The 16,082-nt window shown below is 42.1% G+C and overlaps 1 protein-coding gene across 4 annotated transcripts in view; it reads right to left on the bottom strand.

Moving 5' to 3' along the window:
• Window positions 1–4,513: 4,513 nt before the first annotated feature.
• Window positions 4,514–16,082, bottom strand: part of EIF4ENIF1 (eukaryotic translation initiation factor 4E nuclear import factor 1) — a 42,186-nt gene continuing 30,617 nt past the window's right edge. For 2 of the 4 annotated variants that reach the window (XM_077761561.1, XM_077761559.1), the window contains exons 11-19: window positions 14,703–14,774; window positions 14,070–14,253; window positions 12,825–12,904; window positions 12,376–12,518; window positions 9,173–9,257; window positions 7,437–7,569; window positions 6,005–6,349; window positions 5,560–5,724; window positions 4,514–4,972 (exon numbers count right to left, since the gene is read on the bottom strand). In XM_077761561.1, the coding sequence (XP_077617687.1) occupies window positions 4,731–4,972; window positions 5,560–5,724; window positions 6,005–6,349; window positions 7,437–7,569; window positions 9,173–9,257; window positions 12,376–12,518; window positions 12,825–12,904; window positions 14,070–14,253; window positions 14,703–14,774 (1,449 nt within the window). In that variant the 3' untranslated portion in view covers window positions 4,514–4,730. The remainder of the gene's footprint in view (window positions 4,973–5,559; window positions 5,725–6,004; window positions 6,350–7,436; window positions 7,570–9,172; window positions 9,258–12,375; window positions 12,519–12,824; window positions 12,905–14,069; window positions 14,254–14,702; window positions 14,775–16,082) is intronic. The other 2 variants (XM_077761560.1, XM_077761562.1) reach the window with 2 other exon arrangements.

Genomic DNA, 16,082 nt, shown 5'->3' with positions numbered 1-16,082 from the left:
CCCAGTCACTTTGTAGGATATAGACCTTAATATCCCTGGTGCATTCATATAGAGGCCGTACTCTAGAGCCTAACTCAGTTCTTTAGAAAACATTGGCTTTCTGAGCTGTGGGATTTCCAGCAAGGTTTGCTCTCCAGCCAGAGCTAATACTGTGTTTCAGGGGAATCTTCATGTTCAGATTTGCATCACTGGGCAAGAAAAGGCTTTCTTTTCATGAACTCCCAAGACTACAGTGGTTTAGCTGTCACAGGTTGAATTCACTGTACAGTTACATACCTCATCTCTTTCCTGATTTTTTTAGTGTTTTTTTATTAGTATTTTTTTATATTCATTTTTGAGAGAGAGAAAGAGAGAGAGGCAGACTGCAAGCAGAGGAGGGGCAGAGAGAGAGGGAGACACAGAATCTGAAGCAGGCTCTAGGCTCTGAGCTGTCAGAGCCTAATGCAGGGCCCGAACCCATGAACCGTGAATTCATGACCTGAGCTGAAGTTGGACACATAACCAACTGAGCGACCCCAGCACCCCTTTATTTTTTTTTAAGTTTGAGAGAGAGTGTGCATGGACATGCTAATGGGGGAGGTGTAGAGAGAGAGAGAGATAGCAAGAATCCCTAGCAGGCTCTGTGCTGTCAGTGCAGAGCCCCATGTGGCACTTGAATGCATGAACCATGAGATCATGACTTGAGCCATAGTCAAGAGTTGGACACTTAACTGACTGACCCATCAAGGTACCCTTTAAGTTTATTCATTTAAGCAATCTCTACATCCAGCCTGGAGCTCAAACTCAACAACCCTGAGATCAAGAGTTGCGTGCTTTACTGACTGAGCCAGCCAGGCACCCCTTTTCTGATCTTTCTTATAGCACAGATAAGGAGACTCACTGTCCTGTGCCATTACTTAGAATGCTTTAACTGTATTTAACAGCAAACACTAACTTAACCATCTAAAGTGGAAGGAAACTTGGTCTCTCACGTAAGTTGTCCGGAGCTCAGATGGGCTCATGGCAGCTCTAATGCCATTGAAGATCCATTTTTTTTTTGATCAGTCTACTCTGTCCACTGCAGTTTGGCTTTGCTGAGCAGCTAGCTCCCCTTATAATCATAGAATGTGATTTACATCGATACTTTACATCAGCATCCAGAAGATACTAAGGGGCTGGTTTTTATCTCTTTGGGAAACTATTTCCCAGAAACTGCCCAATTTGTTTTGTGTCTTAAGGCCTAAATTGGGTCACATGTCTTTTTTTTTTTAATGTTTATTTTTAAGAGAGAGACAGTGCAGGTAGGAGAGGGGCAGAGAGAGAGGGAGACAGAATCTGAATGAAGCAGCTCCAGAGCTGTCAACAACAGAGCCCAACACAGGCCTCAGACCCACAGGCTGTGAGATCATGATGTGATCATGATGAGGTCATTATGTGATGCTCAACTGACTGAGCCACCCAGGCACCCCACCTATTCTTGAATCAATTGTTGGTAAAGGAAATAGAATTATTGAAGAATCAGAGTATACAGCTTTAAGTTGTTTTCATTTCTGGAGCTTGTGCTCGTCTCTTTCATTTACAGAGAAGTCAGTGGACCTGACTTCACTTCAGTCTTAATAGAGCCTGGCTTATAAAATATTCAGCTATTTTTTGAAAGAAGGGTTGGCTTTACTGCCAATTCCCCCCACCCCCACCCCAGTTTCTCCTTGTTTGAACTGACTTTCTAAGTATTGGCTGCCCAGCCACTTCCTTTTAGAGGCACTATTTCCTCCTTCCTAACCACCTTCCTTAACAGTAGGTCTTCCATGAGGTTCTTTGTGGTATTCTGTTTTACATTGAGGCGGCCTTCCACATTCCTTAGCTCCTCTTAACCTTTTTAAATTTTTTAATATTTTTTTTTAAATATTTTTATTTATTTCTAGGAGAGAGAGAGCGTGAGCAGGGGAGGGTCAGAGAGAGAGGGAGTCACAGACTGAAACAGGCTCCAGGCTCTGAGCTGGCAGTCAGCACAGAGCCCGACGCGGGGCTCAAACCCAAGAACCGCGAGATCATGACCTAAGCGAAAGTCGGACGCTTAACCAGCTAAGCCACCCAGGCGCCCCTAAATTTTTTAATATTCTTAAATGTTTATTTTTGTGAGAGCATGAGCAGGAGAGGGGGACAGAGGATCAGAAGTGGGCTTTGCACAGACAGCGGTGAGCCCAATGTGGGGCACAAACTCCCAAACCATGAAGTCATGACCTGAGCCAAAGTACTGAGCCACCCAGATGCTTCTTAACCATTTTTTTTTTAATTGAAGTATAGTTAACACACAATATTACATTATTTTCAGGTATACAACAGTGATCCAACAAGTTTATATTGTTAGGCTATGATCATAGTTGTAGCTGTTCCCATACAGTACCATAGCCTATATTCTTTGTGCTATATTTTTTATTCCTGTGACTTTCTTAACCTTTATGTTGCACATCCTTCTAGTCCTGATTGCTTCTAAACTCCTCTCATGCCTGCTAGACTTCCCAAAGTTGGTCCATGTAAGACTTCTGTTAGTTTTGACATCACTTCCTTCTGCCTTAACCCTTTTATCAGCTCCTCAAAGACTCATTAGCTTCCTCTTTTGCTTCCATTCCCCCTGCCCCAACACTAACAGTTTCGAAATCTGTATGTCTGCTTTCTGCTGTGGTAGCGTTAGCAGTATTCTCTTATTTCCTTCTGGCTGTATTTACCAATCATTGGCTAATGGCTTTGCCCATTGCTTGGTGCCTATGTTTTGATCCCTACCAGCTTCTAGCCTGAAAAGAAGCACTTATTGGCAGCTCCAGCTGAATTCTTCTCACCCAACTTTTACAACTCTTTTGTTCAACGACAAGGGGGAAAGAAGTGTAAGAGGATACACAGAAACAGTAAAACAATTCAGGCATTTGTGTTCTCCCATTGTTACTTGAGACTGCTTTCCAGCTTCTACCTGTGGGCATTTGTAAGAATTCTAAACATAGGACCTATTTTTTGAAGCTAAGGAATCCCACTGAACAGATCCCATGGGGGTTTGGGGAGCAGGAGGACTAATGAAATACTTCCTAAGAAGACTGCATGCTCAGTCCACAAAACTGGGTTTTATTTAAAGGCAGCCTGGTTTTCTTGTTTTCCTGAAAGTAGTAAGTCAGGGTGGGCTCCAGGTTTATAGGCAATGCCCCTAACACCAAAGACTCAGGCTGTTTTTTACCCTTGCAGTCAAAATCCAACCATCCTGGCCTTCACCTGCAAATCCAAGAACAGCCTCATTATTTGACCCTCTAGCATGAAGTAAAAGTAGCTTTGATGGCCCTAAATGGATAAGTATTGAGAACCAGGGCAAATTAATTTGAAGAGCTTGAGAAAAAAGTTACCACCTCAGATCAGTAGGACTGAAAAACTTTCAGTCAGGAAAGGGGACTCAAGACCATAGCTATAGTATTCTTGTAGAATCCTGTTCTCTAATGCTGTGCATATAGTTAAGGTGAATAATGAAAATAACTGTGAGCTGAGAAATGAGATACAAAACACAAGGAGACTGCATCAATCTTGAGGATAATTTCATATGGAAAAAGACTTGTTAACAGGTTGGATGAGAACTCTGAAGTCCTTTTTTTCTTTATAGGGGACTTTGAGCTGGAGAACAGGATGCCAATAGACTATTCACTTTTGCCCTAGTAAACGTGAATTTGTTTGGGAGAAGCTACCATATACGTGATTACCCAATAAATTGTTTTCACTAGGTCATTATTAAGATATTATTTACACATTATAATCTGGTATTAACCACAAGGCTTCCTATAGGGCCATTCCAGCCTAAGCTGTCCCATTAGGGTCTTTAAGGCCCAAAAAAGGTGGACAGTGCTTCCTCCTCCTAAATGAGATCAAGTTCAATTCTGAGTTTTAAATGAAAATTAAGGGGCACCTACCTGGGTGGCTCAGTTAAGGGTCTGACCTCAGTTTAGGTCATGATCTTGTGGCCTGTGAGTCTGAGCCCTGTGTTGGGCTCTGTGCTGACAGTTCAGAGCCTGGAGCCTGCTTTAGATTCTGTGATTCTATGCCCCTCCCCTGCTTGCATACTCTCAAAAATAAATATTAAAATTTTTTTTATGAAAAATAAAAATTAAAACTTCAGATCATTTCCCTCAGGGAACCTACTGAACTTCATAGGTCAGCTGGTGGTAAGAAGGAATGAATTCACAAAGAAAGAAACGACAGTGCCATTCACTTCATTCACACACTTGGCATATGCAACTTTAATCAACCAAAAGAAAAAGTCCCAAATGTACAAGTGAAAAAAAATCCGAACTGTTGACACAGGCTTAACTAATACCAGCTACTTTTATGTACAGCTGTATAAGTTCAAAAAAGCTATCCTATATGTATATACAAAAGTTGTTTATACACAAGTCTGTACATAGGGTCTATACATTTATTTCCGCGGAACCCTTAGGTGCCACCTCTTGGTGAAGACACCAACACTTCATTCACATATCTTACAAAAAAAGACTATTTCCAGGACTGACAACACTGTGTATCCTGTATTCAGACCATGTAGGCTCCATTCAATTGGTTAAGATCCTTCCATCAATGCAGACCACACCAGGTGCCTGGGCTTCCCTAAAGATCTTTGCACAGAATGCTCCAAAGTAAAAGCCCATAAATCAACCCGAGATGAAGCAGAATCCTGATCAGGGTACCACTATTGGTCCAGGCATAGGTGAGCCTGCCTGCCCTGTTCATTGTCGGTATTCCAATTCATCTACACTGATGACTTTGGCAGGCATGGAGGGTAGGGGCTGCTGTAGTACATCTGAGCCAAACCACTTGGCAAGGCCCACTGGGGAGCTGCTCCTCTGGCTGGGGCGGTGCTCCAGCTGAGAGTGCACGTGAGGCAGGCCTGACCGCGTGGGCACATTCTGATGGTTTGTCTGAACGCTGACAGCTGCTGCCTGAGAACCAGAGCCTGGGGGATGAAGAACTATGGGGATAAGAATAAAGGGTTATCAGAGCATGTTGGGGGAAAGTAGTTCTATATCAGGGCTTGCCTCTCTCAAGTCCTATCCATAAAACTCCACACAGAATTCTTTACCAGTGGATTTATTCTAGGGCTTCCTTAACTCCTTTACAAAATTCCAGAAGACAGTACCTTGGGAAGCAGGGCTGTTCAGAAGCCATCCACATTGAGAAGCCATCCTAAATGACACTACTACTTCCCATGACAAGCAGTCATATCACAAAAGTACTAACATTAGATGGGGAAAAGGCATCTACTGTGTGCAATCCCTGTGCTGAATCTCGGTGAGGATTCTCAGCCTCCTCTCCAAGAGGCAAAGGACAAAAAAAATGACAGCATAATCAGTTTTCCCATTGTCTTTACAGGGTCAGTAATTCCAAGTCCCATAGAAGTTGGTTCCTATTCTCTGATTATCCCCTTATCCCAGTCTTGCTAGGATAAGTTTAAAGAATGAGTTGTGTTAATTCATTCCCTCCACTGGAAACTGGTGCAAAAGCTTTCAGCTCATTCAGCCCATCCGCCTAGCTCCCCTGGCCCATTCCTGAACCTACCTGAGCGCTGTAGCTGCTGTTGCATCATTGCCAGATGCAGAGGTGTCCCAGGACGAGGGTTTAGGAGAGGGTGACTAGCTGCGGGTAAAGGGTAGAAGGGTTGACCCAGGATTGGGCCAGATATTCCCTGTAAATGAGTCAGGTCCATCCCAGGAGGAAGCACACCTGTTGGACAGAGTCAAAAATAGTGGTGAGAAGTAATCTACCTGGAAATTTTCAAGCTTTGCTGATCTACAAGTTTAACAATGAACGTGCTTAAGATAGGTTCCTACGCTTTTAATGGACTAAGGAATAGATTGGATTGGACCCACTGCCTACCAGTTAGATAGAAAAATCTAGCAACATCTTTCTAGAGGTTTAAAAAAAGAACATAAAAAAAAAACCTCTCATAGTACAGTACTTCATTTGTCCTGGCAAATGCGGTCATGCCAGGTCAGAAACTTACCAGCTTGGAGCAAACTTGGAAGATGCTGTGGATGTACTCCCTGGGCCAGCATCCTTTGGACCAACCCTGGGTGAAGCTGGTGAGCAGGCCGAACGATTGGAACATGGGGGACAAGGGGAACTTGGTGAACAGGGCGGAGAAAAGGTGTTCCTGGAACTGGGGATGCCAAGGTGGGTGTTTTTCTCCCAGTTGCTTTAGGTCGATAATCTTGCTCTTTGGTGTAACGGTTGGTCTGAGATAGTGGGGTAGAACATGAAGACCGCTGCAACGTTGACAGTTTGGGATTTGTAGAGGGAGAAGAGTCTCGATCGGCACTGGGCACAGAGTTGGATGACATTAGGTTCTCTGTAAGGACCCAGACAGAATATTTTGGTACTGGCTTCTCCCAAACAGCTGTCTTCCCAATGATCCAATCCAGTAAATCTCATTTCTTAGGAAGTTTACAATCCTTATTTGATCCCCTTAACAAATTTAAAGAATTGTATCATAGGAACCACATGTATCTTATGAACAGGCCCAGTCAAGGTAACAGAGGTAGTCAGGGACAGAGCTGGAACTAGACCACAAGTTTCTAGTCTGCAAATACATTGCTAGAACAAAGTTTATTTTTCTTCTAATCTTCCCAACCAAGGATAGCAATGGGCAAGTGAACCTGGCTTATGGTCTGCTGGTCTAACTCAAGCATCTTGCTCTGCCTGCCCATATGGGTTGTGGTCTGGATCTGCATGGGAGCTAGTACTAGCCTAGATTAACATGCCTTTTTAGCCTAAGGGGAAAATCAAGTGGAAGTACAATTATGTAAATCCATCACAATGGAAATTTAAACAAATTACATACTAGTGAAGGAATCTGAATTGCCTTTTAAGTAGGATAGATAGGATTTCTTTTTTTCCAGAAGCTTTCTCACAGGCAAAAAGCTCTCAGACCAAGACTCTAGACTTGTACAAACCTATTAGAATCTACTTCACCATGTCCTTGACAATCCCAATTGTGCAGTTCCTAAAAGCCTTACTCATATTTTTATATAGTTCTAAAAGGCTTTCCACATCTTATGCTTCACCCACTGCACAGATTTTGTAGGACACTTAGTCTCCATAGACCAGAGAGAACCCTTCGGAAGTAAAACTGGTTTTATCATATTAATTTGCGAAATGTACTAATTCAACTATGAAGCCTCAATAAGGATTCTAAACTAAAACTCACTCTTCTTTGTCCTAGCACTCATACCGCTATTAGATTGGTCAGAATTTCAAGTGGTTAAGCAACTGTGAAGCTGCTCCAATGCTGCTCACTGTCAGACAGAACTGTGTATTCCAAAGCAGGGAGGGGCTTTGTGCAGAGATTTGCAAAGAATCAGGTCAGCTGGTTAGCACTCAAGCCCATGCTCTGTCACATATTCCTAGGCAGTACACCCTCAACAGCTCTGCAATACCTTCACTGGCCTTCTGAGTATCCTCTTTACTGTCACCAAGAACTGTTTTTCCAGATGCTGGCTCCTCCTTGCTTTTCTCTTTGCTCTCATACATCTTACGAATCACTGAGGTAGGGGTGAAGGAAGGAGAAAGCTGCAGAGAAAAACAGTATTAGCACATATTCTCTAAATGCCTTTCCTAATCAAGCCAGAGTTAAGTGGTCAAACTGAAGAATCCCTGTATTAGCTGCATGTGGCAGAGGCCAACTCCAGTGTTCTAGTGTCTACCTGCTAGAGAAAAAGAAACAGGATGGGCCAAATAGGCGGTGTCCCAAGTGCACCATCCTTTGCTCACATCTCACTTTCACCAAAACATAGACTTACCTCTAGCACAAAGGTAGTTAAAGCATAGAACTTTAACATCCTCAACCTACCTGTGTCTGTGGTGATAGGGACATGCAGCCTCTGCTTCAGCCATTTCCCCAGCCTGGGATTAGGCTGAGAACAGGGGAAGAACATGGCCAGAAGTATCTAGCGCAAGAGCCCTGTCAGCTGGGAAAGGGTAATTCAGAGACAACCTCAGAACCCAAATTCCTCTATACTCTTAACATATCCCACCTTAANATTGTATAGATAAACCACATCTTCTTGATCCATTCATCTGTTGATGGACACTTAGGCTCTTTCCATGTTTTGGCTTTTGTTGAGAGTGCTGCTATTGGGGTACATTACATTACATTGGGGTACATGTGCCCTATGCATCAGCACTCCTGTATCCCTTGGGTAAATTCCTAGCAGTGCTATTGCTGGGTCATAGGGGAGTTCTATTGTTAACTTTTGAGGAACCTCCACACTGTTTTCCAGAGGGGCTGCACCACTTTTACATTCCTACCAACAGTGCAGTAGGGTGCCTGTTTCTCCACATCCTCGCCAGCATCTAGAGTCTTCTGATTTGCTCATTTTAGCCACTTTGACTGGCATGAGGTGGTATCTCAGTGTGGTTTTGATTTGTATTTCCCTGATGAGGAGGGATGCTGAGCATTGTTTCATGTGTCCGTCTGCCATCTGGATGTTCTCTTTTCACTAACCCAAAATTCTTGATGGTAGGAGACAGAGCATGAATTATGAACACAAGAACCCCTTCTAGTAATGCAAAGACCCAGTTGGGGTCCTGAAGCAAAGTAATAGTTTTTCCCTTTGTCTATCAGCTTTAACTAGGTGATAAAGGTCTTTGGGGGATAAAACTTACAAAAAAAAAAAAAAAAAAAAAATGCTGATACATGAATGAGTCAGTGGTAAAACTAGATTTATCATTTAGCAAACTTGTCCTAGCCTTAATTCAGATCACTGAGACCTGAATCTGAATTTGTGAAGTCCCCACTATGTTTCACTGGACTCCCCATGATCCAACCCCATTCACCCCATCCATCTCACCTATTTTTCACCCCTCTCGTCCTCTACTCCCCAGTCCAACTGTTCATTTGTTTGAACATACTATCATACTACATCACCTTGTATGTTTTAGCCCATACTCCTCTATCTGCTGGAACATACTTTCCCCAAAGTAAGGGCTTCACTAGAATCTTAAGAGTTAGACTGTATTCTGAAAGGGGAAGACCTAAAAAGTATGAAAGACTATTGAGTCAGTTATTCCTATGGAAGGCACTCAAGGACATTTTGGGGCACACAGTGATATAACAGTGGCACAATTGAATGGAGAAAGCCTGATATTGTTCATAAAAGCAAATGTCACTTACCATGCTTGTGATGGAGGCTGCAGGGGCAGGGGAAGAGGAATTCCCTCGGTGCACGGGTGCTGGTGACTTGGTCACTCGTTGTTGCCTGTGAACAAACCAAGTATCAATATGAACTCCAAGCTGCTCCAACTCCATATCCTAAGACCACAGAATACTTGACCAGCCTAGGACTTTAATATTGTTTCCTTCATCCATTTCAATTTCCCAAGCATTTATTAAGTGCCTAACATATGCAAAACAATATGCTAAGTTCTGAGAGAAGACAAAAGATTAAACATGATCCTGGGCCTTGCAGGAACTCTCTGGAACTCTCTTGTCTAGTGGGAAGACACTAACCTAGGGCAAACTAAGATATGTAGATATTAGATACCAATAAGATATAATGGGAAAATGAGGTATAGAAGAGGTGACAGAATACTCCTACTGAAGGGACCCCAGGAAGGAGCTGCATTAAATTGGGTATGACCAATGAGAAAGCTAGAAAATGGAGAACAATGATTCAGGTAGAAGGCCTTGGGAATGTAGGGTTATCCAGGGTTGGTAGATAGTTTATTTGTAGATTATGCCAGTGAGGTAGGCTAAGGAGGGCCTTCATTCTTTGGTCCAGGTTGTACTCCAGAGTAGGTAGCAATAACTGAGCAGCACAGAACCTGGCACAGAACTGATGCTTTGTAAGACACTGGTTCAAACAGAGTGCTAAGAGCTTCAGCTATTTTAAGACCCAGTGACATACAGCATTTCCCATCACTCCTGGTCCACATACACAGGGTTGATCCCAGGTCTTCCAAATAAAGTTTAAAAGAACAGGCTTCCTTTTCTCCACATTTTACTCATTCTCCCTTAACTTGGGAGAAAACAGAAAACAGGTGACAAAGATGTAAACAGGCTGAGGGAAGAATAAATTATATGAGCTCACTGGCTAATGACAGTGTCACTGCATTTCACCTGTCAGACCTTGTACCATGAAGGCCTTAGTGATTCTGGAAGTTCCTAAACCATAAAGATGAGAATCCTTAACCCATGGTTTCTTTACAGTCTGTACCAGGTAAGCCCCACTACTGCCACAGAGAATCTGAGCATGACAACAAGGAAGAAACAGATCAGTAGTACTTGGAGTGCTCATGAGGAAAAACCCCAAGTCTGGTGGTTCTGCACCACCTATCATTTATTCCTTCTGATAAACATAATTGAGCACCTACTATGTGCTAGAAACTGGGGTAAGTGCTGGCGATCCAGCAATAAACCAAACAAAAAAAAAAATCTCTGTCCTCATTACATTCTTTTGTTTGTAGGGTAGAAGAGTTACTATAGGCAAAGAAATAGACAAAATATAAATAGTAACCCAGAAGGTGAGAAGTACAATAAGAAAAAATAAAGGAGAAAGGTGATGTATCTGCTGGGGGACATAATTGTATACAAGGTGTTCAGGGAGGGCCTTAGAGGTTGACATTTGAGCCAAACAGCATGAAGGCTCTACTGACACAGACTTGGGTCTTCACTCTGAGTAACCTGCATTAAAAGGAAAAAAAAAAAAACACCTCTATATCTGTAAAATGCAGTTATTTACACCATCTACCTCATAGGATTGCTGCCAAGAGCAAATAAAATTCTAGATATCAAAAGTGCTTTGAAAGTCAATAAATCACGTCAATAATTTATTAAGAAACTACATTATATTACAGAAAGAAATCCAGTGATGGGTTCAGTAGACTAGTCCAGAGTTCTCCCTTTAGGCTGAGGGCTACTATATATAGGATGTATTTATGCAAGAATGCAGTACTTACTAGTCTCAATGTATTCTGAAAATGTCAACATATAAAAACAGCTGAAGACAATGAGACACTGATATGACAATTTTAAGAATGATATCAAAACATTAAGTATTTCTTAACTACCAAGTATACTGTATGGGCCGGACTTAATGTTCAGGGATAAACATTTTGGTAATAAAATTGAAGAAATGGAGCCTGCTTCAGATTCTGTCTCCCCCTCTCTCTCTGACCCTCCCCTGCTCACACTGTATGTCAGAAATAAATAAAACATTAAAAGTCCAGGCTCTGAGCTAGCTGTCAGCACAGAGCCCGACGTGGGGCTTGAACCCATGAACCGTGAGATCATGGCCTGAGCCAAAGTCAGAGGCTTAACCGACTGAGCCACCCAGGTGCCTCTTTTCTTCAGTTTTTAAAAGTTGATTTATTTTTTTAGTAATCTGTACACCCAATGTGGGGTTATAACTCACGACCCTGAGATTAAAAGTCACATGCTCCTCCCACTGAGCCAGCCAGGTGCCTCAGTACTTTTAAAGGCTGGATGGGATTACTTCTGAGGGAGGAAAGGGGTATTAGTGGGAAAGGGTACAGAGGGAGCTTCTGGGTAGCTAACAAAGGATTTTGTCCTGTAATAAGCTGTACATTTGTTTAATGCAGTTTTCTCTGTTTTGTTTTACAACAAAAAAAGAACAATATTGCTAGCCCTTTACCTTAACTGATGTTTGTTTTACTACTTGTTACAACTATCAGAAGGAACAGGAGGAGACTGAAGTCATTAATTATTTGTTAATAGCTTTGATCAACAAACCTGAAATCTGACCAACGAATCATGGATCAATAAACCTACAGCAAAGGAGAGTTTGGTAATTCAACAAGGAATCCGTAGGGGAGGAAGCTAGGTGGAGTTTTACTTTTCATCATCTCAGGATTATAAATAAGGCATTATGTTAGCTAGCAACATTTGTAAAAATGAATCTTTTTTTTTTTTTTTTTAAATGTTTGTTTATTTCTAGGAGACAGAGAGAGAGACAGCGTGAGCAGGGGAGGGTCAGAGAGAGAGGGAGTCACAGACTGAAACAGGCTCCAGGCTCTGAGCTGGCAGTCAGCACAGAGCCTGACGCGGGGCTCGAACCCACAAACTGTAAGATCATGACCTAAGCGAAAGTCGGACGCTTAACCGACTAAGCCACCCAGGCACCCCAAAATGAATCCTTTAAATCAAGAATATAAATAAAATCATATAGGGTGAAAAAAGCCTATGTCCCTGCAGAATTCAATCATATCACTTCCTCTACTCAACAGAAGAGAGAATTCTCACCATATATTATACAATGTATCAGTATGTACCACAGAATTTTACTATGGATAATCAATTTGCTAATCTGAGGAAAACTAAGAATCCAAATCCCCACAAGGTCAGGATTAGTAATTTACCGGTTTCTGAATCCGTCTCTGGTTCTGTCCACTTGTGGTTTGCCAAAACCAGGCTGGTAGAGGTTTGCTGCCTGCACCGCAAGGTCATGTGGCAAGGCAAGCCCCTCCAAAGCTGCCTGTTGCAATTCTAGCTGGCTCATCTGCTAAGAAGAGGCAGAGGAAGATCCGAGAAAAACGAGGACAGTCAATGCACTTTCTACAGAGGTCTCTTAGAAAAATACGTTTATGCAGCAGCTTTGAGAAATTAGATACTGCAAACCTGACTAAAGTGTGCTGCCACTCACTGAACAAGATTTTAACAAAGACTGACTTTGTTCACTAATTTTCTAGCCTTCACTGAGCTTGAATTACAGTTCAAAACCATTGCAACAATTTAATTCTCCATCCCACGGTCAACAAGAAGGATGAAAAACAAGCAAAAAATTGAGTTAGAAAAAGTTCAGACTGACCTGGGCCGTGACAGGGCTCATGGGTTTGCGCATGCCTTGAAATGGATCTCCAAGTAGCTGCTGTGGTCCTGGCGTAAAACCTGATGAGGAAGTTGCAGATTCAGTGAATGTCAAGAGAGCGCACATCCATTAGAGATGCATTATCACTAATGCATGCTGCTTCTTGCTGAACACCATCTCTTGGGGAAGGATGGACTTCAGGCTGATGATGTCCCTCTTCTGTGCTCCACACTGGGCAATGTGGACCTTAATCAGAGCACTTAGTGACCCAAACTGCTGTATTCACATCTTCCCCACTAAGCTTCAGCTCTGTCCCCTCAGAGCTGAGACCTCAGAGAGAAGTGCTTTTCTACTCAGTGATCTGGCTCATTATCACAGAACCAGGTGACAACCAGAGTCCAGGGCTTTGAGGTTTACATTCTTTCCATTCTGTCTTGCTAACTGTGGAAGGAAGATTACAAAAACTTACTCTCAAGGTATGACTGGCAGGGGCTAGAGTAGCCAGCAGCCTAATGTGGTGCAAGGTAACAGGAACAATGGGATTTTGTACAATACTAACGCTAGACAACTTTCTAGAACTTCTTCTATTTACATTCTGTATTAGCCACCAGACCTCACAGTTAACTGTCTACCTACTTCATTAGGTTGGTAGAGAGCCACTACCCTGACTTCTACTCTATCTAAAAATTTTTTTTAAATGTTTTATTTATTTTTGAGAGAGAGATAGAGACAGAGACAGTGTGAGCAGGGGAGGGTCAGAGAGAGAGAGAAGGAGGGAGATACAGAATCTGAAGACAGGCTCCAGGCTCTGAGCTAGCTGTCAGCGCAGAGCCAACGCAGGGCTTGAACCCGCGAATCGTGAGACCATGACCTGAGCCAAAGTCAGATGCTTAACCGACTGAGCCACCCAGGTGCCCCTGACTTCTACTCCATCAAGGAAAAACCTAGTAAGCCAAATTAACTAAATTAACTTTTTTGGACTGAATCCCAAAATAGGGAACAAGACTAAAGAGCTTGATCCAACTTATATAATTTTGATCAATCTTAAAGGAGAAAAAAACTATAATATGAGCATATTTATCTAGAAGGGCAGCCAGGTAAATAAACTATCTTCCAAGTTTGTGCCTCACTATATCCCCCAAAAAGGCACAATAAATTCACACATTTCTTTTTAAATTCTTCAAGGATGCCCACGAAAGTGGCTTAAGGGAGAATGGACAGACATTTATGTACAGCAGCATTTACCAACTGGTGATGGTATTCTAGGACGAAGGTAGTCTGCTGAGGCTGCTCGCGTTTGAAACACCTGTGACAAGGGAGGAGAGGGTGCTCTTTGGCCCAGTAAAGATGTTGTAGGCTCCAAACTCCCCATAAGGCCACTCAGAAGATTGGAAGAAGCAGGTCTCTGAACTGATGGACCCAGAAGTTCCTAAAGGCAGGAAAAGTAATCCTTGTGAACAAGCCTATTTCTCCTAGTCAGAGGCTATGAATTATGGATTAACTTTTGGAAGCCAACGATGAATCTCCCTCATGCTCCACTGAAGGAACTGGCATATGTACATGCAACACATTTCTCTCATTGTTCAGCTAGCAACATTTGCTTTAAGTTAGTGCTGCAAATATAAATTAGATACTTTAAATTTCTATAGAAATTGCAAACCTGTAAACTGGAAATCAAGAGCTTTGTCATCTCCAGCCACCTCCCCACCCCAAAATGAGATTAATAGTGACACAGAACTATGCCAGGTAGTAACACTGTATCCTCAACTGCCAGGCCACATGGATCATTCTGAGGCCCAAAGTTGGACCACTACACAAAACCAGTTCAGAGGTCTAGTGTTCAGGACTCCGAGGCCATGGTATAAGATGGTGAAGTACCTGCAGGATGTTCTTAGGGACAGGCTGGCCTGGAATCTCAGCAGGGGACATCAAATGGCTTTCAAGGTTTCGCTAAAAAAGTCAAAGGAAAACTGGTTTTAACCTTCTTACACACTTAACTTACAGATTAATTGGGGACCACAAAAAAGCATTTAAAACTCCCCAGGGAGTTGGTGCTAAAGCAGAATGATGTCCAAAGCACAGAAATCTAAGTTAGATCAACTTGTTCCATTTGTTCATCACACAGGTCCCAAAGATCTGGAAATGGAAATAATCTGAACATGTACATGCAAAGTCCACTCAGAGACCCTCAGATGGTCTTTTCCTCTCTGTGGTAACCCTAGTGCATTTCACAGTCTCTAACACTGTGACCCAAAGAAGGGAAAAAGAAAATGGTGAAATAGAGGAGTACTTAGTAAGAAGCAACAAGAAAGAAATTTTGATAAATTTATAAATTTTAATTTTCAAGGCAACCTTTACTACCCATTATCTTTAAAACAAGATTTACAGACCACAGATGGTAGTTAAAAACCTAGTAAACAACATGAAAGTTTGGCCAAAATTGTTATATTTCACAGTTTCACATTTCAGGAAATTTAAACTTTATTATTTTTAATGAGCTGTTACAAAATGGGTCTCATATACAGGGCAAAATTCAGATCCTCCACTTTTTGTGCTTGTAATGCAGCAGCAGTTATCCAACTGACATTACCTCCTGCACTTCAGGCCATCCTTTTGTCCATTTAGCTTTGCCTGCAGTGCTTTCTCTAGTACAGTTTCTTTTCCACTAGATGAAGCTGCCAAGGTCAACAGCAATGTCCTCAGGTATGACAAATAGCCCAAAGATCTTCCAAGTGCTTTATTGTTAGTTTTGGAATTGGGGCTGACTGCAGATGATTTTAATAAGAGATCGAAAGGGCAACCTTATCCTACATGACTCACTGTATTTGGAGGATAGAGGCTCTACAATTCAATTTGAAATGGAGGTTAGATAGAACCAACATGTCCTATTTTGGTGATGAAACAATACGGTTGAACCTAGACAGATGGACGCAGATCATAGTATATAGATAACACACAGCATAGTAACTGACTTGATTTTAAAATAGACCATGAATTAACAACATGCAGATCAAGCAATATTTTGCGATAATACCTGGTGTGCTTACTACATTCCTTGTTGCTTTCTTTCCTAGGTTAGGTTGAGTTTATGTTACTTTTTGTGTAGCAGCACGAATTGTATCATCTATCCCTTTACCAGGCTCAGATATTATTTGGCCAGATATTATTTCAGAGCACTAAAATCCCAACATCAAACCAGATACCCTCATAAGGCAGGATCAACTGTGTCAATATCAAACCCTAGCATCACATCTGAAA

The sequence above is a fragment of the Crocuta crocuta genome, unplaced genomic scaffold (genome assembly GCF_008692635.1).
Source record: "Crocuta crocuta isolate KB4526 unplaced genomic scaffold, BGI_CrCroc_1.0 scaffold348, whole genome shotgun sequence".
Classification (NCBI taxonomy): Eukaryota; Metazoa; Chordata; class Mammalia; order Carnivora; family Hyaenidae; genus Crocuta; species Crocuta crocuta.
Note: the sequence above shows the minus strand (reverse complement) of the source record. Positions and strands in the feature narration are given on the sequence as shown.